The sequence below is a fragment of the Hyla sarda genome, chromosome 13 (assembly GCF_029499605.1).
Source record: "Hyla sarda isolate aHylSar1 chromosome 13, aHylSar1.hap1, whole genome shotgun sequence".
NCBI classification, from domain to species: Eukaryota; Metazoa; Chordata; class Amphibia; order Anura; family Hylidae; genus Hyla; species Hyla sarda.
This window is the reverse complement of record NC_079201.1, coordinates 49,391,036-49,415,185: the sequence shown is the minus strand read 5'-3', so window position 1 is coordinate 49,415,185 and position 24,150 is coordinate 49,391,036. Positions and strand designations below refer to the sequence as shown.

Below are 24,150 nucleotides of genomic sequence, written 5' to 3'. Positions count from 1 at the left end.
CAGACAAATCAAGAAACTGGCAGCACCATGTCATTTACCTTTTGCTGTTTTTATAGTCCTAATGTGTTCTATAGCACTGTACAGACAGGACAGGAGATGACAAGCTAAAAGGTGAGGTCTGACCGCTAGGACCTCCACAGATCACAAGAGTTGAGGAGAACTATTCTCTGTATTAAAGGAGCATACTGCTTGTGCATGGCCAGTGCACCATTCATTCTTTGGCCGGATTCACTTGGCAGAATTTCTGCACTGAATTCTGCATGGAATTCTGCATAAAAGTTTTGCATGAATTTATAGCCAATTAACTTCAATGAAATTCCTGCAACAGAAATTTGGCAGCATAAATTCTGATGTGTGAATGGGACAGCAGAATCCATTTGAAGTGTATTGGCTATAAATTCATGCAGAATTTTCATGCAAAATTCAGTGCAGAAATTCTGCCGTGTGAATGTGGCCATTATTGACCTTGGCAATGTTCAGTAGCCCATAAAAAATAAATTGAGTGTGGGCTGGAAGTGGACTCATTCATTCTGGGATTAATTTTGTCCCCCTTTCTTGGGAGCAGGGTGGGGTCCCAGCGGTCAGACCTCAAACTGATCATCTTGTTGTTCACTTTAGTGTGATATCCCATTTAGATATGGAATAACTTCTTCGGGTATGACTTTAGGTAAGTGATTTTCACAGGCAGAAGATCAGCAGCGCAGCTGGCTGGACAGGTTATTCCAGTATATAAGTGGCACATGTGACCATTGCAGTCTTTCCAGTAAGGTATGGTATGACATCTCCAGCATAAAGTTCTGTTATCATCCACTCTCAGTTGGTCAGAGCCGATCATAGTGTATATACATCGAAAAAAGCGCTGCACAGTGGGAAATATGCTGCATATTTTTCTGTGAGCAGGCACACAGGTCTACCTGGCAACAACCCTGTATGTGCAGTAAAGTTTGGAGGTGGGCCTGCGTGTTAGTCACATCTTCACGCTGCCTTACAACAATATAACCCTTGGGGGGTTAGATAGAAACTCTATGGTACATGTGTTACTAATAAAACATAACTTTTAATGTGTATTAGAGAATAAAATTAAAAGCGAGAAAAAAACGTTTAAAAACACAACTCAATTGTGTTTCTCTAGGATTCTGAAAATGTGTGGAGTGGACCTTAACCTTTGGCACTCTGCACTAGATCACTACCACAGTGTGACTAACCTCTAGTGTAACTAATACTCTAGGGATTAACATCCCTCAATTCATGCCAACGAACTAGGTTGGATACTCCTGTTACCAAGCCTATATGATATTGGAGTGATGCTAATGCGTTCCACCTCCAGGTTACTCTTATATATGTGGTATTGGAGCAGATATTCTCCTATAAAATGTAGTAACCCTTGGCTGGCTGACAATTCAGATTTATATGTATCAGCGTCCGTTGCACTGCTGTACACCGCAGGTACAGACAAATAATTGTCTCACTAGCTTTTCATTTTGAACATGACCCTGTTAGATTTTGGACGCAATAGAGGTGCAATTAAAACATATAACTGTCACACCCTAACAAGTTTCGCCACTTGCGTGGCTTTTTCAAGAAGACAACTGCCATGTGTTATGTGGCCATTTGTAGTAGTTTACATCTGCATGCTGGGCCCACCTCCAAGGCTCACTGCACACACAGGGCTACCGCCAGGTAGACCTGTGTTTTCTTATAGGAGAATGCACAGCATATTTTCCATTGTGCAGTAGATTTCATGCATCGTAAAGTACGCTGCATATATACACTGTGTGACCCTACCCTAAAGGTCAATTAAAAGTTCCCATAAAGTGGCCGCAGTAAGATACCTGATGTGATATTACGATCTGTTATGAAAATTAGCATAAAAATTATCTGATGTCCTAAATTTCGGAGGGGACCTGTAAACACTAAAACATCACCTGCAAAGGATTTGTGAAGATGAGGTTCCCTCAAAGGAAATCTGTCAGCTCTATTTGTTTCCAATAGCTGCAGACACCATTGGATAAATGTTAGGATATAAAAGCAAAAACTGTAACTTTCCTCAAGCTGATGGTGGTTTCCCAGCTTATATAATTATAAAATTACCTTTTTTTTTTCCTTGGCAACTGTCAATAAGACATGGCCAAGCTTCTATAGTGCCACAGCCTGGTACGCCTCCTAGCCCCTCTGTGATTGACATGCAAGGCTCTTTACATCAATCAAGGAGGGGGGCTGAGATGTGAGGGCAAAGGAGGAGGTGTGCCAGGCTGTGGCACTTGAGCAGCTGGGAAGGGGCTAGACAGTAAACAGTGATCTGTATAGACCAATTCTTAATTTAGAGCAGTGGCACTGCCAAACACTTACCTCTCCCTGCTCCTGGCTGTGTATATTTAGCTGCACTACAGTCTCTAGTGACCATCGGGTGATTCCTAGAGGCTGCAGTACAGGTGAAGATACACAGCTAGGAACAGGAAAGAATTAAGTCCCCATAGAGGAGCAGAGCAGCCATAATTTTGACAAGTGTTCTGCTCCTTAACATTAAATTAATGTGTAGAATAATCTTATCCAAGAGTATGGTGAGCAGATCACGTAAAATGTATCTTCTGTTCTTCTCTACAGCAAACTGTCATCTCCAGTCTGAATAATACAGAATTCCAAGGCAGCGGATATACCAGGTAGAGAACTCCATGGATACAAACCTTCTCTCTGTGAGATGTTTGCCAATTTTACAGTAGATCTCTATATTACACTTTTATTCTTCATAAAATGTTGTATAAACAGTGGCATTTATTTATTTCTTTATTTGGTGACAAAAAATTCCAGAAGGAGGGTTAAGAATATCACAAGATAGGTAATAACTCTGCAAAGTCTTGAATGACTGGATATACACGCATGCAGCGCTCCATTCTTTTAGGGCAGTGTTTCCCAACCCAGTCCTCAAGGCACACCAACAGTCCAGGATTTTAATTTTTCCCTGTTCTATTCCAATGGAGTAACTGAAAAAACCCGGAATGTTGGTGTGCCTTGAGGACTAGGTTGGGAAACATTGTTTTAGGGGACAATGTTCTCATGATCAGTTTTGTTCACCTAACTAAAGGCCTCTCATATCCATGAGGTGGTGCTGTTCCAGCACCAGGTGGGTGGGTCAGTACACCTAGGGGTAAAGTTACTTCCCCAGTACATCATAGAATGCCCTCATTAGTATATTATTAAAATTTATGTTACACAAAAATGGCGCAGTGGAGAGGGATACAAAAGGTACTTTGGTAAACAGTATCCCTGCTCTAATAGCCCATAGCAGGTTACATTCTTCTAATCTGCTGGAAGTTACCCTTTAAAGTGTCACTGTAATTTAAAAAACAACTCTAGATATGTCAAGAGTTTAGAGTGCACCGGATTTCAAACCTTAGACACACTGCAATTGCGAGTTCTAAGCCAGCGAAGTGCACAGCAGCTCTCCCCAGCTGTCCGCTCCGTCTGTGTAGACTAAAACAGTGAATAAGAGTCGGATTCGATTGACAGCCACTCACTTCACCAGCTTATAACTCAGGACTGAGCTCGTTGCGATCTAAAGTTTTGACAGGTCTGGACGACTTGTGAAAAGTTTGTTTTTAAATAACAGTGACTCTTGAAAGGGGTTGTCTTGTCTGATAAAGTAACAAACAACACCTGTACTTGTCTCTCTTGCTCCCCTGCAGTCTCCGTTATCATGGCACTCGCTCTCTGCTAAATTTCACTTCCCAGTCCTGAGGCAGGACACCGATGCATCCAGTGATTGGCTGAGAGGCAATGTAATGTTTTTACCAGCGTGGGCCTTGCAATAAAGAAGGCTATAGAGAAAGTACAGACTTTTTTTTATTTTATCAGACATCCCGGGCATATTTCTTTAAAAAGTATTTTTGCTGGACAGTCCCTTTTAAGAATTGAAGATGATCTTTAGAGATTGTTAGTGATCAAATAATCTTTTCTTGTCCTCTCATCAGACAAAAGCTCCTGTACCTAATAAACATTATTAGGTTTGTTGATGAGGTTTATATTTGAGTGGTTCTGTCCTTTCTATAACTAAAGTTGTAGACTTACATATTAAATAAAAAAAACTGGTCCAACAAGCACTGAAAGAACTATCGTCAGGTGAATGGCATTTCACTGATGCAGTCGTATACATTTTATTCCATATTGTCTATTACAATGATTAATACTGGGCATACATGAGTGACTGTGGGCAAAGGGCCAATGATCTTTCTGGGAATGTTCTTTTACTAAATGATCATTCTTGGACCTTGCTTAAAAATTTAAACCGAGCCCACTTTCACTTGTGGAAGGATTGTTTTAATGAAATCAGATGTTTTCAGCAGCTGTAATGTAATGTGTATTGGTACATTTAAGGCTGAAATAAAGCAAACCTCTCCCCCAAAAAATAGATATGTATATTGCATATATAGTTTTGTTAGTAAGTTCAGGTATCATTTGCCATTTATATCTCTGCTCACTCTGAGTTTAGAGTCCAGTGTTCCAATCTCAACTTATCTAGTATCCATAGGATAAGGGACAACTAGCTGATTGGTGGGGGCCCGACTACTTGGACCCCTGCTGATCCTGAGAACGAGGACATAATTGTCCCCAGAATGAATGGAGCACACAGTTCCTGTGAGGCCACCTCTCCATTTAGAAGTGGCACATAGATATGATGCGCTCTGTTCATTCCGGGGAGAGTTTTGTCCCCGTTCTCAGGATTAGAAGGGTTTCCTGCAGTTGGACTTCTACCAATCAGCTTGTTATCCAATTTGAGTTGGGAATCCTCCTTTAAGGGTGACCAGTCAGCCTCTATATTTAATTTTGCCTCCTCCTGGGCGCTCAGCTAGCCACTGGAAAAGATCCGCATGGACACATCTGGCTGGGATTGTGCATAGTATTAGTACAATAGTAGTAAGTCCTGTTCTGGTTGAAAGTGACATTATGTGAATATTTGCATCCCTTTCTGTGTAAAAACGTGTTTTATGCTTACACTTGCATAGTTTTGTGTCAGAGCAAAAATCGAAGGCCCAGTACTATATTACTATATTGATATATAATTATATTTTCGATAATTGGATGGTCGTAATCCAACATACAGAAACCGCCATGTAAGGGTTAGGAAAGTTAGCAAGGAAAGAACACCTCAATAACAGTATAATTTTCAATTTTTTTTTTCTTTTTAACCCCTTCCCGACCTATGACATACCTGTACGTCATGGGTGGCAAGGTGTTCCCGACCCATGACATACAGGTACGTCGTGAACATTACTGCCGCTACTCGCGGCATCCCGCAGCGCCCGGAAAGATGGTGGCTATCACTGATAGCCAGCCATCTTACCGTGCGACCACGGGGGGTTTCATCCCCCACCCCCAGCGATCGCTGCTATCAGCTGGTCAAATCTGACTAGCTGATAGCAGCGTTTCGCTATGAAAATACTTAGCAGCGCGGTGTGTGAGTCCCGATCACGGGGATCGGGACACACACCGCTCTAACTGTCCCTGACCCGTCCCCCGGTGTCACTTACCCGTCCGAGCGGTGTCCCGAGCGGTCCCGGCGTCCTCCATGCGGTCCTGGCTGCGCTGCGTCCCAGAGGTGAGTTTGCAGCAGCAGTGCGGCATCTTCATTGGCAGCAGTGAGATCGCCGTAAAGCGATCTCACTGCTGCCTCTAAGAGTTTCAAAACTGCAACTCCCAGCATGCCCAGACAGCCTTTGGCTTTCTGGGCATGCTGGGAGTTGTAGTTTTGCAACATCTGGAGGTCCTCAGTTTGGAGACCACTGTATAATGGTCTCCAATCTGTGCTCTTCCAGATGTTGCAAAACTACAAATCTCAGCATGCTCAGTCTGTCCAGGCATGCTGGGAGTTGTAGTTCTCTAACATCTGGAAGAGCACAGATTGGAGACCATTATACAGTGGTCTCCAAACTGTGGACCTCCAGATGTTGCAAAACTACAACTCCCAGCATGCCCAGACAGCCCAAGCATGCTGGAAGTTGTAGTTCGGCAACATCTGATCCTTCAGATATTACCGAACTACAACTTCCAGCATGCCTGGGCAGTGTGGGCATGCTGGGAGTTGTAGTTTTGCAACAACTGGAGGCACACTAGTTGGGAAACATTGTCCGTTTCCTACCTCAGTGCCTCCAGCTGTTGCAATTGTTGCAAAACTATAACTCCCAGCATGCACTGACAGACCATGCATGCTGGGAGTTGTAGTTTTGCAACAGCTGGAGGCACACTGGTTTGGAAACACTAAGTTTGGTTGCAAAACACTTGAAAGTTTATTACTTAACTTAGTGTTTCCAAACCAGTGTTCCTCCAGCTGTTGCAAAACTACAACTCCCAGCATGCACGGACAGCCAAAGGGCATGCTCCGAGTTTGCAACAGCTGGATGTTTGCCCCCTCCCCCCAATGTGAATGTACAGGGTACACTCACATGGGCGGAGGTTTACAGTGAGTGCTGCAAGTTTGAGATGGCGCAAATTTTGCGCTGCAGCTCAAACTTCCAGCGGCAAACTTGCTGTGAACCTCTGCCCATGTGACTGTACCCTAAAAACACTACACTACACTAACACTAACCTAAAATAAAAAGTAAAAAACACTACATATACACATACCCCTACACAGCCCCCCCTCCCCAAAAAAATGAAAAATGTCTGGTACGCTACTGTTTCCAAAACAGAGCCTCCAGCTGTTGCAAAATAATAACTCCCAGTATTGCCGGACAGCCATTGACTGTCCAGGCATGCTGGGAGTTTTGCAACAGCTGGAGGCACCCTGTTTGGGAATCATTGGCATAGAATACCCCTATGTCCACCCCTATGCAAATCCCTAATTCAGGCCTCAAATGCGCATGGCGCTCTCTCACTTTGGAGCCCGGTCGTATTTCAGGGCAACAGTTTTGGGACACACATGGGGTATCGCCGCACTCGGGAGAAATTGCCTTACAAATTTTGGGGGGCTTTTTCTTCTTTAACCCCTTATGAAAAGGTGAAGTTGGGGTCTACACCAGCATGTTAGTGTAAAAAAATAAATTTTTTACACTGACATGCTGGTGTTGCCCTATACTTTTCATTTTCACAAGAGGTAAAAGGGGAAAAAAGACCCTCTAAATTTGTAACGCAATTTCTCCTGAGTACTGAGATACCGCATATGTGGGCGCAAAGTGCTCTGGGGGCGCACAAAAAGGGCCCAGAAGGGAGAGTGCACCATGTACATTTGAGGCGATTTGCACAGGGGTGGCTGATTGTTACAGCAGTTCTGACAAACGCAAAACAATAAATATCCATATGTGACCCCATTTTGGAAACTACACCCCTCACTGAATGTAATAAGGGGTGCAGTGAGCATTTACACCCCACTGGTGTATGACAGATTTTTGGAACAGTGGTCTGTGAAAATGAAAAATAAAATTTTTGATTTGCACAGTCCACTGTTTCAAATATCTGTCAAACGCCAGTGGGGTGTAAATGCTCACTGCACCCCTTATTAAATTCCATGAGGGGTATAGTTTCCAAAATGGGGTCACATGTGGGGGGGGGTCCACTGTTCTGGCACCATAGGGGCTTCCTAAATGGGACATGCCCCCCAAAAACCCTTTCAGAAAAACTCACTCTCCAAAATCCCATTGTCGCTCCTTCCCTTCTGAGCCCTCTACTGCACCCGCCGAACACTTTACATACGCATATGAGGTATTTCCTTACTCGAGAGAAATTGGGTTACAAATTTTAGGGTGATTTCTCTCCTTTTACCCCTTGTAAAAATTAAAAAATTGGGTCTACAAGAAAATGCGAGTGTAAAAAATGAAGATTTAGAATTTTCTCCTTCACTTTGCTGCTATTCCTGTGAAACACCTAAAGGGTTAAAACACTTACTGAATGTCATTTTGAATACTTTGGGGGGTGCAGTTTTTATAATGGGGTCATTTATGGGGTATTTCTAATATGAAGACCCTTAAAATCCACTTCCAACCTGAACTGGCCCCTGAAAAATTACGATTTTGAAAATCTTGAGAAAAATTGTAAAATTGCTGCGGAACTTTGAAGCCCTCTGGTGCCCTTCAAAAATAAAAACATGTCAATTTTTTTATGCAAACACAAAGTAGACATATTGTATATGTGAATCAATGTGTCATTTATTTGGAATATCCATTTTCCTTTCAAGCAGAGACTTTCAAAGTTAGAAAAATGCTAAATTTTCAAAATTTTCATGAAATTTTTAGATTTTTTTACCAAGAAAGGATGCAAATATCAGTGAAATTTTACCAATAACATAAAGTAGAATATGTCACGAAAAAACAGTCTCGGAATCAGAATGATAAGTAAGAGCATTTCAAAGTTATTAATGTTTAAAGTGACAGTGGTCAGATTTTCAAAAAATGCCCAGGTCATGAAGGTGAAAATGGGCTGGGTCATGAAGGGGTTAATCATGTGAAATTCAGCATTGTTACAATAGCTGTAGGTATTAAATAAAGAGACACAATATATACTAAAAGGTTTATAGTCCATTTACTGAGCAGTTGCATGTTACCTGAGCAGCTATTTAGGGCAATGTGTGGCAGAGTATAGTGTTCCTACTGTTACCCAATCTTGTGGCAGAATTACAATTCCCGTTGTGTTTGGACGGCCTTTAGCTGTCAGGGCATAATGAGAGATGTCGTTTTTCTTAAGGTTAGAGATCACTGCTCTATGCGTTAGTAAAACTTGTCCATATAAATACTGTATGTTTTTTTTCTTCTTTTCAGCATGGCCATTATATATGGAGTGTTCTCTGCATCCAATCTTATAGCTCCGTCCGTGGTTGCTTTGATCGGTACTCAGTTGTCCATGTTCCTGAGTGGAATATTTTACAGGTAAATGATGTCTACACCTGTGGATGGGGCACATCTGTCTGAAGAGTGTTGTTACTGTGCTTATACAGATTTTCTGTAGTGAGCTGTATATTTGTATCTTTTGTATTTCTATATATTTTCCTTCTTTCTTTTCTCTTAGTGCTTATATTGCCATGTTTATTCAGCCGTTCACATGGTCATTTTACACTTTGTCTGTTTTAATCGGCATTGCTGCTGCAGGTAAGTGTGATATGCTCCATACCATGTGTGGTGCAGCCATATTTGTTTTTTCTTTATCTTTTATATTCTTTATATTTTTTTCTATATATTTGATTGCTACCTATCCCTGTTTCATCAGAGAAGATTTACCCAGCACAAAAACCATTAGGGAATGCTCACATGGCCAAAAACATCAAGTATTTTGACGCGGAAGCCTCACTGATTTCTGCCTCAAAACCACAGGACGTACAGGACTTCGCCACAGTTCGGACATAAACAGCAGTGCAGCTCTGCACACTGTTTTACCCATGTGTACAAGCCATCAATGTGATTAAATAATTATATGGGCTCAAAGGGCTTTTTCTTATGGTTCTTTCAGCAGAAATTAAAGCATAGTGGTGAATGATTCTTAGCTATTTTTAAGTATAGCACTGAGGATTCTTCAGGTTTCTGTGTCCTAGTGACATTAGGTGGTGATTTGTTCTGTGAATTCATATCTAATTATTTCATAAATCATTTCCTGGAAACAAATAAGTTAAAGGGTACCCGTCAGATCAAACAAAAACATTTTTTTTTAAATATATCACTCAGTACCTAATCCTGACCATGTACATCTAATTGTTATGTGTCTAGCACCTTAAATTTTTTATTACACTTTTTTAATTTAGCTCACTAGTCTGAATTCCTCTGAAAGTGAGGGGGCGTGGCCTCACTGTGCAGGTCTCTGCCCCCTCCCTCAGTATGCTGTCTGCTCACATCTCCACTAGCATTTGCAAAACTACAACTCCCTGCTTGTCCTCACTGACAGTAGCGGAACACAAGCTGACAGTGGGATATTTCCTCCAGATGTGAGCCCTGCGCTCATAGCTAGCTGTCAATCAAGGAAGTGTGTCCATGACATAGGTGATGATGTATGGACACAACAGAACTAGTATGTGTCCAAGCAGGCAGGGGGGGCAGTTGTTTGACTGGCTTTTTAATTATGAAATACTGAAAATTTTCTAATGAAAGCAATTGCAAAATCTATTGGTTTTGCATGCTTTACAACATATCAAAAGTTTTTGTATCTGACCGTGCCCATTTAAGTTATTTCCAGTTATGAAAAACTTTGTCATAGAAACAAGTCCAATGTTTTCCACAGTAAAGGTTCAAGTTCCACAGGACAGAGCTGCTCATTAGAATACATAGGAGCTTCTCCCGGATATAGCTGGTATAATTGAAGATAGCTGTAGCGTCAAGCCCTACAACTCTCCAGAAACTCCTGTGTACTGTAGCATCTTGAAAAATGAGGGTCTTAGTGCCCAGCGATTATATCTAACAAATTTTCAGAAATTGAAGGCACATTTTAAGCATTACTACTTGTAAGTTGCCTTCAGAGATTACTTCGCTGTTTATCTTCCCTAGTGGAAAAACTGGAGTGTTAAACTGGTCATGTACATTAGACATGTGTTGGTCAACCACACCAATTGCAGGCCTCTAGACTCTTCCCCCAGCAGATGATACATGGGGAGTGAAGGATAAGGGTACATTGAATTTTAGCCACTCAATCCTTTTGTATTCAGGAAGGTAGGCCTCCCTCCAACTATCAGGCAGTGGCTTATCCCTCTTCCCTTCTTTGTGAACATACAGATGTTTGGCTTAGCAGAGTGTTTATGTGTACTGTATAAAGGATGTTAGCTGAAGACAGCCCTCAAAAATGATATGAGGAATGTATAATTCTTATAGTTCTAAAATTAGTGCATTATAATTTTGTTATCTGGAAAGCCACTATGGTATCTGGATAATTTTGTTTGAAAATGAAGTTTATGATCTTGAAATAGGTGTGACTCATATTTCTAAAACTAGTAATATCTGTAGTTATGAAGACTTAAATTGTACCTGATATAGTGAGATGGAAGGGGTGTGTGTCACAAAGACCACTTCTTTATTTATTTATTTTTTTAATAAATTCTTTATTTTTTATTTCAAGCACCTTTACAACAACTCAAAACATACATGTCAAACATATTATTATCGCCATATCCTCCTGGCCACCCAACTACTCTGGTGCTTCTCTCACCTAGAAAGAAAAGGGTGCCTTCTATATTCTTATTTGCCCCTCCTGCACTTCTTACACGCTCACTTCATCAAAAAACAAAAAAAAGATAATTCCTCACTTAGCAAGAGAATGCCCACACTAACCCTTTTCTATCTTTGCTCCCTCTTAAACCTTCCCCCACTACATCGGAGCTCTCATTGAAGCGTCATAATCTCCTGACACTTGAAATTGAACCCAATTCCTCCAAGTACAAAAAAATTCAGTATTGGTATTTTGTCGCCCTGACCACAAGACTGTGTGTGCCCTCTCTTTTTTCCACAATAACTGGATGCAATTCCTGGCTGTCCTAACTAAATACCCTAACAAAGAATTTTTATATTGTTTTAGGGATATATCAGTGTGTTTCACGTGAGCAAAGGCTAATTCCTCGCCTGTTATTTTTGTAATTAACTCATGTACCTTCGTCCAGAAATTTCTCAATTTCGGGCATAGCCAGAAAATGTCAAGGAGGTCTCCCTTGCTTTCCCCACGTCTCCAACATTTACCTTCACCCTCGGCATGCTCCTTGCCTCGGATTATTTCTGGGACCCTGTACCACCTCGACTGGGTCCTGCTACTCCAGCGCTGTGCTGGCCGGCGGGACCAGTAATGGCGGCAGGTAACTCAACCCCTCTTCTTCCCTGCTTCTGAGCGGGAGATGACTCTCTTTCTGCTCTGGCTGCTCTGCCTTCAGAGCGCCCGGCAGGGAAGGATCTGTGTCCTACTACAGAGCTTAGCTTTGCCCCTCTCCTCCCCGCAGCGAGCCCTCCGGACTCGGTGCGCTGCAGGGGTCTTAAGTGCCACCAGGGAGGTCAGAGGCTGTATCCTCAGACTCCTTGTTTTTTGAACTGTAGTCCTCAAGCCCCGCGGGCCCCTTTCCAGCCGGACACCGCTTTCCCTCTCCCGCCACCGAAGAGACACGGACGTGCCGCTGGACGGGGGCTCGGATCATATCTCTGCCCCCCCCCACGAATGAACTATCTGAGTACCGGCAAGCTAAAAGTGCTAACAGTCACACATCTGTGGGAATCTGGATTCGGTCCTAAAATAATAATTTATGTGGGATGATTTTCTGGCATAATCTCTCAAATATTAAAAAAAAAAAATCATCTGCTGGTTCCTCAGACCATTTGAGTGGCGTTTTGCGCCCTCTTGTGGTCTTCAATTGCATTTTTCCTTATTTTCCATGCACGCTTGTGATCTCGGGGAGCACAAAATTACAGCCTTTGCCTGTACTATTTATCACTTCTCCCCTCCACTCAGGTGTACTATCTGTTCTTCTGAGTTTTGTCTTTGATATGTCCCCTATCTGGGGACCATAAACTAAATGGATTTTTGAGAACTGGGGAATATTTCAAAGTTTGCTTCTGTCGCCCTATGCATTCACCCGATAGGGCAGTATCTTTGGGTACAGTACACCAAAAATGTCTGCTAGGCTTCATGCCTTTGGAGTACCTGCTGTCGCCAAGGTTCTCACTCTGTCGGATATATGTGACTCCCTGTGGCGGGTTGTTCCAGGGATTTCACGATCCCTTAGAAGTTACCAGAGTTACTGTCGGGAATGTTTTTTCCTTTCTACTACCAGTTGTCATGTCATCTTTGCCAGGTCCGCAGGTGTTTTTTGATGTGTACATAAGTTATTCCCTCTTCGTCACATTTGCGGCTGCTGTCCCAGATCCCCTCGTCCAGGGCAGGTTCTCTGTGGGAGTGTCCCTGCGTGGCCATGATTGCACCTGCTCTCATGAGACCAGACAGTAGTCTCAGTCCTCTCACAACGGCCATGTCCATCCCCCCCCCCAATAAAAATGAAAAAGGTCTCATACGGCAGGGTTTCCTGAATGGAGCCTCCAGCTGTTGCAAAACAACAACTCCCAGTATTGCTGGACAGCCATAGACTTGCAACAGCTGAAGGCACCCTGTTTGGGAAACACTGCCCTAGGGTTTTGGTGGAGACAAGCCCCATCCTTGTATCTGGGTCCGCCCCTATTGCAAAGTCCTAATTTAGGCCTCAAATGCGCATGGCGCTCTCTCAAATTCGAAGCCCTGTCGTATTTCAAGGCAACAGTTTAGGGCCACATATGGGGTATTTCTGTACTCGGGAGAAATTGTGTTAAAAAATTTGTGGGGATTTTTCTCCTCTTACCCCTTATGAAAAGGTAAAGTTCGGGGCTACACCAGCATGTTAGTGTAAAAAAGAAAAAATTTTACACTAACAGAAATACCCCATATGTGGACGCAAAGTGATCTGCGGACGCACAACAAGGCTCAGGAGTGAGAGAGCACCATGTACATTTGAGGTCTAAATTGGTGATTTGCACAGGGGTGGCTGCTGGTTACAGCGGTTCTGACATAAACACGAAAGAAAAAATACACACATGTGACCCCATTTTGGAAACTACACCCCTCATGGAATGTAACAAGGGGTATAGTGAGCCTTAACACCCCGCAGGTGTTTGCCAAATTTTCGTTAAAGTTCGACATGAAAATAAAAAAAAATTTCCCTTGAAATGCTGGTGTTACCCCAAATTTTTCAATTTTGCAAGGGGTAATAGGTAACCCCATTTCTTGTAAGGAGTATGGAAAGACCCCATATGTGAATGTAAAGTGCTCTGCTGGTGAACTACAAGGCTCAGAAGAGAATGAGCGCCATTGGGCTTTTGAGAGAGAGAATTAGGCCGGAATTGAAGGCCATGTGCGTTTACATGAGCCTTCACACCCCACCCCTTGACAGTGAGCATATACACCCCACAGGTGTCTGACAGATTTTTGAAACAGTGGTCCGTGAAAATGAAAAATTTAATTTTTCATTTGCACAGCCCACTGTTCCAAAGATCTGTCAAACGCTAGTGGGGTGTAAATGCTCACTGCACCCCTTATTACATTCCGTTAGGGGTGTTGTTTCCATAATGGGGTCACATGTGGGGGTCCACTGTTCTGGCACCATGGGGGCTTTGTAAATACACATGGCCCCCGACTTCCATTCCAACCAAATTCTCTCTTTAATGGCCCTCCTTCTCTTCTGAGCATTGTAGTTCGCCTGCAGAGCACTTTACATCCACATATGGGGTATTTCCATACTCAGAAGAAACATTTTTGGGGGCTTTTTCTCCTATTACCCCTTGTGAAAATGAAAAATTGGGGGTAACACCAGCATTTAAAAAAAAAAAATTGTCAATAACCTGTGGGATGTTAAGGCTCACTTTACCCCTTTTTACCTTTCTTGAGGGGTGTAGTTTCCAAAATAGTATGCCATGTGTTTTTTATTTATTTATTTATTTATTTTTTTAAACTGGTCTGGTATCATGCGGGCTTCCTAAATGTGACATGCCCCCCAAAAAACATTTCAGCAAAATTCACTCTCCAAAACCCAAATGTCACTCCTTCCCTTCTGAGCCCTCTAGTGCACCCACAGAGCACTTTACATCCACATATGAAGTATTTCCTTACTCGAGAGAAATGGGGTTACAAATTTTGGGGGGCATTTTCTCCTATTACTCCTTGTGAAAAGGAAAAGTTTGGGGTAACGCCAGCATTTTAGTGTTAAATCAAATTTTTCATTTTCACATCCGACTTTAATAAAAGTTCGTCAATCACCTGTGGGGTATAATAACTGAATAATATAATAAACCATTTCAGCAAAATTTGTTCTCCAAAATCCCATTGTTGCTCCTTCTCTTCTGAGCCCTCTAGAGCATCCACAGAGCACTTTACATCCACATATGAGGGATTTCCTTACTCGAGAGAAAATTAATTACAAGTTTTGGGGGGCCTTTTTACCTTTTACCCCTTGTAAAATGAAAACAATGGGGCTACAATAACATGTTAATGTAAAAAAATGGAGATTTTGATTTTTCTCCATTCTGCTGCTATCTCCATTCTGCTGCTATTCCTGTGAAACACCTAAAGGGTTAACTTTTTGAATGTCATTTTGAATACTTTGAGGGGTGCAGTTTTCATAATGGGGTCCATCATTGGGGATTTGCAGCTTAAAGACCCTCAAATTCACTTCTAAACTTAAAGGAGTAGTCCAGTGGTGACCAACTTATCCCCCCCCCCCCCCGCGATCTTCTGTACGGGGCCCTGACAGGCCACGGGAAGGGGGCGTGTCGACTACCGCACGAAGCAGCGGCCGAAACGCCCCCTCAATACAACTCTATGGCAGAGCCGGAGCGATCTCCGGCTCTGCCATAGCGATGTATTGAGGGGTCGACACCCGCTATCTGGCCGGAGAGCCTGGCCCCCATACAGAGAGATCGCAGGGGGCCCCAGCGGTCGGACCCCCCCGCGATCTCAAACTTATCTCCTATCCTTAGGATAGGGGATAAGTTTTTCACCACTGGACTACCCCTTTAACTGGTTCCTGAAAAATTCAGATTTTGACATTTTCGTGAAAAATTGGAAAATTGCTGCTATACTTTGAAGCCCTATGATGTCTTAAAAAATTAAAAACATGTCAACTTTATGATGCAAACATAAAGTTAACATATTGTATATGTGATTCAATGTTATTTATTTGACATGTCCCTTTTCCTTACAAGCAGAGAGCTTCAAAGTTTTCAAATTTTCTAATTTTTCCAGAAATTTTGGAATTTTTCACCAAGAAATTATGCAAGTATCGACGAAAATTTACCACTAACGTAAAGTACAATATGTCACGAAAAAACTATCTCAGAATCAAATTTATAAGTAAAAGCATCCCAGAGTTATTAATGGAGAACTGTCAGATTTTTTCTCCCCCACTATCCACACTACTGGTGGATAGTGTGGGAGACGCTGATTTAAACGAGCCCTACCTCGCCCGGATCCACCTGGCCGTTCGCCTGCAATTGTAGGTTTAATCTATGTGTATATCTTGCTGTAACTGGCACGAGCGGGGCTTCTGCAGCTAACTGGCACTGACGTCAGCGCTGCTTAAGAATATTCATGCCCCCTCCCTTCAGTTAGGAGCGGCGAAGAGAGGGAGAACTGGAGGGAGGGGGGATGAATATTCATAAGAGTTGCTGACGGTAGTGCCAGTTAGCCTGCAGAAGCCCCGCCCATGCCAGTTACAGCAAGATATACACATAGAATAAAACTACAATTGCGGTAGAACGGCCGGGGGGGATCCGGGCGAGGTAGGGCTCATTTTAATCAGCATCTCCCACACTATCCACCAGTAGTGTGGATAGTGCGGGAGAAAATATCTGACAGTTTTCCTTAAATGCATAAAGTGATAGAGGTCAGATTTGAAAAAAATGCTCCCGTCCTTAGGGTTATAATGGGCTCCGTCCCCAAGGGGTTAAGAAAAAACGGATTCAGGATTTCTTTCAAGCATTTGTAATAGGTCAAGGATAGCCCACAGGAAGTCCTGGCGACTTCCCTTCTTGCAATGAACTTAAGGCCTGATTCAGTTCCTCTTCTGAAACAGCCTTTTCTAGCTCCTCTACTTCAGTTCTCTCTAATTTCTGCGATCCTGAGCTTGCTATGTATGACTTCACTTTTGCTCAGAATTCACCCCCCCCCTAGTCATAGGATTATGCACATCAATGTCATATAACTCCCCATAAAAGATTCTAAAGGTCTGCTATCTTTGTTGTGCGGTATGAGATATTAGGAGTTTTAGTTTGTATTTTTTCAATGAATGTTCTTGATCTTTGCGCCTTTTCCGCCACAGCTAGAGCCCTCCCTATTTTGTTGCTATACTTATACATTTGACTCTTACAATTTGTTAGATTATTTTAATTTTCAGTATGCATCTGAACTTCCTTATACTCTATCTCCAGGTCTCTCAGTTCTTGCATTAACCTATTCAGTTTTTGAGTTTTTTAGTCGGGCTCCATGTTTAACTAATATCCCTCTAGCTACACATTTATGTGCTTCACATACTACTCCTGGGTCTATCTCTGCTAAATCCTAAATCTCACAATATTCTTTCACTTGAGCTTTCAACTCGGCGACTGTTACTTAATTTCCAGTTCCACTGTCTTGCGTAGATTTGAGGCATCGCGATTACAATTTTTACAAGCACGTGATCAGAAAAAAATATGCTGTCCATTAATGCCACCGGTAACATTTCCACAGCTCTCTGTTTTATCAAAAAAAATAAAAAATCAGTCCTAGAGAATGAGTCATGCATTGATGAATAACAAGTATAATCCCTCTCTTTCGGATGTAGAATTCGCCAGGCGTCCACCAATTGAAAGTCATGTATCATCCTTTTAAATCCCCTCAGTGAAATCCTCGAACTTGTCCAATATTTTATGCAATACTAACCCCTGTTTAATAATTGGGAGGTATATTGATGCCAAAGTTACCTTTTGTAACGCGATAGTCCCCGTTGCAAAACCATATCTCCCTTCGTCTTTACTACTATCTACATGATTCCATGGAATATTTTGGGATTTCAAAATGCTAGTACCTTTTGCTTTGGGATTATCTGTATGACTATGGGAAGCAATTCGGAAGTTTTTGTTCATAAGATCAAACTTATGTGTTGGTAGATGTGTTTCTTGGAGAAATCCTATGTCCAAGCCTTCTTTCCTCAGTAAATTACTCAATATTGATCGTTTACCCGCGTCCTGCAAGCCCCTCACATTATACGAGCCCACCATCAGTTTCCTATGGTCACTGGGCACCCACGTTATCCCTTTGCCCCCCCCCCCCCCCACATGAGTCCCAGTCCAGCCAATTCATTACTTCCATACTTCCACAGGGCCAATATTGAGGAATAGAGATGAGCGAACGTCCAGTAATTTGATTCGTCACAAACTTCTCTGCTCGGCGTTTGCTGACTTTAACCTGCATAAATGAGTTCAGCTTTCAAGTGCTCCGGTGGGCTGGAAAAGGTGGATACAGTCCTAGGAGAGAGTCTACACGTTGATGCTCTAACTTGTAACTCTATGTATTCTATAAATTAAGAATGTAGCCACCACTGGGCGACCTGTAGCTTTGTTAAAGATTTCAGTCACATGCCTATATAAATCATCTTGTTGGTACAACTCAGGCACACCTTTCAGCCTTATATTATTCCGTCTCCCTCTGTTTTCTTGATCATCCAAGTGTAAAGATAATTTTTGCACTTGTTGTGATGTTTTTATTACTTTTCCTCTAGGGAGGCTACTTTTCCTTTCAATATTGCTGTGTCCTCTTCCATTGTTTTAATACGTGATGTTATCTGCTCAATGTCCGCTCTAACTTCTCTGAGTGCTTGTTGTTGAGACTTCTCATTTTGCTTCACTGCACTCTCTAAATCATTTTTAGATTGTAGCGCTTGTATCAGTGCTCGTATCAGATCGAGCTCAGAATATGCCCCACTTTGATCCCTTGAAGCAAATGTCTCTCCCTGGGCTCCTTCATCCCTGTTACACGATACCATCCCCTCTCTTCTGACTCCACCTGCTTCTTCATTCACTCTTTTCAAGATTCCATAGATCACTCTGAGACTCTGCGGATCCAGCATATATCAAATTCTGCTCTTGAGCAGCGATACCCCCCTCTGTATGTGGCATGTGGTAATTTTCCATGCTACTCTACTTCTGCTCCACTTACAGCCGCCTCCGTCTGTGCGCTAGCACTCTCCTCCAACCCCTGACCTTCCAGCTAATCTCTCGCGTGTCTGCTGCGGCCGTTCGTCGCCGCAACGGCTCCATCCCTGGGTTTCGTGAGCTGCCGCACTCACGGCAGCCCGATCAGCTGACTGTTCACTTGTTCCGGCGGCTCCCAGGAGACCTCTGCGTCTGGACGCTTATGACTGTTTCCCCCGCTGCACACGCTGGGACATACGGTAAGGGGATTTCACTGGGGATTTTCTTCGGGTTAGCGTCCCGTTTTGTCACTCACTCCAAGCACAGTTTGTGCTCCTTGGCACACTCTTTAATACGGATCCCACTTGAATCACCTCTGGGCCACTGTCGGATACAGGTGCACACTGTGACAGGGTCCTGGTTTATTTCTCCGAATTAGTCGGGGTTAGTTAATGCCAATATCGGTACACGGAGCTCGGCTTAGATGCACCTCCCTCCTCCGTGATTAAGCCAATGTTTTTCTCACTACAACGTCTCCCCACTCCCAAAGACCACTTCTGCCTATGTGACTTCTTGGGTGACCCCCCTACGCAAAATATAGAACTGCTACCAAACAGGTGCTCTAAATTTGGTGCACTTGAGTTGTCCATGTATCACATAAACAGCCATTCACTTTAAAAGCAACATGTCTTATAATATTAGTGGGAAAAGATTCAGTATAAGACAATTTTTTTTTTTTTTTTTCATGCAAATGTCTGCTCCTTATAGGCTAAAAAGTCCTAAGTATGGCGCTACTCCTTGATTAATAGCCTCTCCTATGTGTACATGTACAGCAGAAAGCTGTCAATCTCTGAGTAGGACTGCCCACTAGTCTTCTAAGCCCAGAAATAGCAATTGGTTCAATGGATAAATCAAAAATTATACTAAATCTTTTACTACAAAATTATAATTGGTACAGTTGAAAAATTACATGTCCATCAAGTTAAACCAAGAAAAGGGGTAGGTGAATCAAGAGAAGGGGATGTGTGCAACCATAGACAAGGGTTCCATATTTCTATATATGCATGCATGTTATTTTGTTCTAAGAATGTATCTAAGTTTTGAAGCACTTTTTAAGTTTTGAAGAACTGTTTTTGCTCTGACCAGTTCCTTAGGTAGACTCACAGATTCACAGTTCTTATGGTAAAGAAGGCTTGTCGTCCTGAAGACTAAACCTTTTTTTCACCAGGTGGAGGGAGCGCCCCCTTGTCTTTTGAGGAAGTTTAACCTGGAACAATTTTTTCCCCATATTTTAGTATGGGCCATTTACATTCTTAAATAAGCTGATCATATCCCCCCGTAAACATCTCTTTGCAAGACTAAACAAATGTAATTATTTTAATCTTCCCTCATAACTAAGATGTTCCATGCTCCTCATTAGTTTAGTTGTTCGTCTTTGTGCCTTTTCCTTCTCTAGGGCATTCCTTTTTATTAAAGGGGTATTCCAGGCAAAACCTTTTTTTATATATATCAACTGGCTCCGGAAAGTTAAACAGATTTGTAAATTACTTCTATTAAAAAATCTTAATCCTTCCAATAGTTATTGGCTTCTGAAGTTTTCTGTCTAACTGCTCAATGATGATGTTACGTCTCGGGAGCTGTGCATGATGGGAGAATATCCCCATAGGAACTGCACAGCTCCCGGGACGTGAGTCATCAGAGAGCAGTTAGACAGAAAACAACAACTCAACTTCAGAAGCTAATAACTATTGGAAGGATTAAGATTTTTTAATAGAAGTAATTTACAAATCTGTTTAACTTTCCGGAGCCAGTTGATATATAAAAAAAAATTTTGGCCTGGAATACCCCTTTTAACATGTGCTCGAAATTGAGCAGCATGATCCAGGTGAGGCAAGTCCATGCCTATTTTCATAGATAACTATAACCTGCTGTTGCAGCTGCTTGATATTGCATGCTATTCTGTACAACCAGATCCTTCTCTACCAGTGACTCTCCTAGTTTATCCACCCCAAGACATATATTGCTTGCAGGTTTTTTGTACCGAGATGCATAACTTTACATTGATCCACATTGAACCTCATTTGCTAAGTGGATGCCCAGACATTTAGGGGGAACCTGTCCAGATGAAAAGTTGCTGAGTTGCCCATAGCAACCAATCAGATCGCTTCTTTCCTTTTTAACAAGGCCTCTGCAAAATGAAAGAAGTGATCTGATTGGTTGCTATGGGCAACTCAGCAACTTTTACTTTGGACAGGTTTTGATAAATCTCCCCCATTATGTGTCCAAGTCAGCTTGTGCTTGTCTTCTATAGACTGTGCCGTGCTACAAAGCTTGGTGTCATCTGCAAAGATAGAAACAGAGCAGTTAATGCCATCTTCTCTATCATTCATAAATAAATTAAATAAGAGCGGGCCCAGAACTGAATCTTGGAATACACCACTAATAACTGGGGGCAGATAAGGAATCATTGACCACCACTCTCTGGGTACGTTCCTTAAGCTATTTTTCAATCCAGTTAAAACAAAACTTTCTAAACCTATTGCCCATAAAGTGCAAGTCCCAAGTTTTAGTCCCGTGCGATCTTCAGCTCCAGCGTGGGGTGGCATTACAGTTGCCGAGGCAACTGTTCCAGGATCAGCAAAGTTCCATGCACAAGCCCTTTTTTAATGAACGGGACTCGGTGCACAGAACTGAGCGTGGTACGTGCCTCGGCAACTAAAGTACCAAGTGTGGCCTGTATTTTTCCACACTGAAGCTGTGGATAGGGGATAAGATGTCTTAGCGTCGGAGTACCCCTTTAAGCTTCCTGGTCTATAGTTACCTGGGGAAGACAGAGCCCTTCTTGAAGATCTGCTTAACACCCCCTTGGTCTGTGATATACTACCTGCATACAGGTATTTGCTATGTGACAGTTTCCCTTTAATAGAAGAAAATGCAATCCTACATTTCCCCTGCAGCAGCTGGACATGCACGGCCTACGAAAACCTCTCCCTGTTGTTTGTATTAGATAAGATTAGTCAGTCTGTCTTCCATAGTAAAACTAGTTTGCAAGACTGTCTCTTTAAATTGATCTAGTTCCCTGAATTAACCAACCTTCATGTGGTTTTCTTCAGTTCTGTGGACTGCTCAGGGGACATGCTTGACTGTAAATTCTGACGACAAGTCCATTGGGAGGAATAGTGGCATTTTCTGGGCACTGTTACAGTTCAGGTATGGTATTGATGTATTTACTGTAGATTTTTATGTTTTGCTTTTATACAGATTTTTGTTGATTATTTCCTTTCTTTCCTGTAGTATGCTTTTTGGAAACCTCTATATCTATGTTGCTTGGAAAGGAGAGGTCACAATATCAGGTATATTGTATTTCAGTGTTATCGGTGAAAGTAACAAAATGTATTAATCTAGTAATTTTTTTGCCACGCTAGGGTCAATTTGCATTCAGGATGGGACCTTATACTTCAATAATCCTATAAGCCTCCCAATTATCATATACTAGGGGGCTTGTAATCATATAAGCCCCCTAGTAATCCAAAAAAGACACGTGTTCACATTGTGATTATTATTATTTTCCATTATGTTTCCAAACAAAAAGAGGAGACCTGTTAAAACTTCACATTTATTATCTCATCACTTAAAGGTAATTATTGGCCCACAAAACACATAGTCTATTTAACTTTTTGGCTAACACCTTCTAGTACCGCTCATATAAATGCTTTTATCTCAGTGTGCTTTTCTGTGGATAATAAGTTACTCCAGTCCACATTCACACTTAAAATGCACTATACAGTGATCCCTCAACTTACAATGGCCTCAACATACAATAGTTTCAACATACAATGTTTTTTTCTGGATCATCGTAACTTGAAACCAGACTCAATATACAATGTACAGAAAGTCCAGATCTGTGATACCTGTCACAACTGGAGGAACTGACCAATCAGAATGGGCATTTTACTGGTAAATCACCTCTATTTCTTAAGCGCCTGCACTGACTGGTATCTGGTAGCGCCTCCTACAATACAGGGAGGAACTACAAGTTCTGTACTTCTCCTTACCTGTGCCAGGGTTAGCTGCTCTTTTGGACACCAAGTAAAGGTGGCTCCATTTGGGACACTGTGTGTACTGTATAGGACCCTGAAGAAGCTCCTGTCCTCTAGATAAACCATTGTTTCCCAACCAGGGTGCCTCCAGTTGTTGCAAAATTACAACTCCCAGCATGCCCGGACAGCCAACGGCTGTCCGGGCATGCTGGAAGTTGTAGTTTTGCAACAGCTGGAGGTACCCTGGTTGGGAAACACTGACATAGACAGTGATTTACAGCTCCCAGCAGATCTTTCTTACTTTCATATGTAAGGACTTGCTTTATCTAGATCAGTTATCTACTTATTTTTGTTCAGACCTCACCTTTTCCTATTTTTTTGGATGACATTTTTGTGGCTTCAGAACCAATTACCAGGTTTCCATAGAGTTATGGTCTCAACATACAATGGTCATCCTGGAACCAATTAATATTGTTACCTGAGGGACCACCGTATTCAGTTCTTTTGGGCCTGCATCATCCGGTGTTAGAGTATATATGCACGCACACTTTACATTAGCATACTTGATATATCCACTTACATCACACCGTTTGCACTAAATGACATCTCAAACGTTCTAAATGTCCACCAGCAGACTTATATATATTTTTCGTCCTTTTTTGATGCATTGCTGTTGATAGAAATTAGCATGTTGCCCTATATAAGCATGAAAAATAAATGGAAACATTAGAGACTTAGTGTTACTCCATGGTGACTGTTATAATCCAATGCAAGATGGTTTACATTGTATATGTCTAATGCATTATTAATCTTGCATTAGATGTATACAACTCTTTCTGCCATTAAGGCATTAGATTTCTTTTTACATGCATGCGACCCATATTTAGGTTTTGGATCGGGATCACACTGCTGAATCTCTGGACAGAATTTCCGCCGGAGATGCCACGGTCAGTGCTAGGACCTGAGCGGATAAATGCATTGCCGTCTATTGGGACAGCAATGCAGTCCACGGGATTTCCAGCAGAAATTCCTTCTGGAGGTTCTGCAGTGTTAACCCGGCTTTAAAGTATGAAATACCTGTTTCTTGTACCACCAGGTGTCATGCCTGTCTGTAATATACACCTTGTCCTGTTGTCATCCTTAATAATGCATGCTTTTTGTTTTTGTTTTGTTTTTCTTAATCAGAAAGAGACCGCAGGACGGTATTTATCGCTCTTACTGTGATCAGCTTGGTTGGGACAGTCCTATTTTTTCTCATCAGGACTCCAAAGCCAAATGTATCACAGCTAAATGAAGAGGATGATGGTAGTTCAGATGTCCTGGAAGGGAGCGCGTAAGTGCATCATTGCTTAAAATACATCTGCAGCAAAATCCAACTTATCCCCTATCCACGCCTCTCCCATAGAGATACATGGAGGAGGCGTGTCGGCCACGATGTCACGCGGTGGCTGGCGCACCTCCTGCACGGGAGAGCCGCTGCA

The 24,150-nt window shown here is 42.3% G+C and overlaps 1 protein-coding gene and 1 non-coding gene across 4 annotated transcripts in view; both read left to right on the top strand.

The window, feature by feature from the left end:
* Positions 1 to 24,150, top strand: part of MFSD11 (major facilitator superfamily domain containing 11) — a 76,113-nt gene that overhangs the window by 18,485 nt on the left and 33,478 nt on the right. For all 3 annotated transcript variants that reach the window (XM_056549521.1, XM_056549520.1, XM_056549519.1), the window contains 6 exons: positions 2,605 to 2,660; positions 8,745 to 8,852; positions 8,992 to 9,071; positions 21,743 to 21,839; positions 21,924 to 21,982; positions 23,855 to 24,002. In XM_056549521.1, coding sequence (XP_056405496.1) covers positions 2,605 to 2,660; positions 8,745 to 8,852; positions 8,992 to 9,071; positions 21,743 to 21,839; positions 21,924 to 21,982; positions 23,855 to 24,002 — 548 coding nt within the window. The remainder of the gene's footprint in view (positions 1 to 2,604; positions 2,661 to 8,744; positions 8,853 to 8,991; positions 9,072 to 21,742; positions 21,840 to 21,923; positions 21,983 to 23,854; positions 24,003 to 24,150) is intronic.
* LOC130297864 (U2 spliceosomal RNA) lies at positions 12,369 to 12,551 on the top strand. The gene has a single exon (XR_008849723.1). It is a non-coding gene; the product is annotated as a U2 spliceosomal RNA (small nuclear RNA).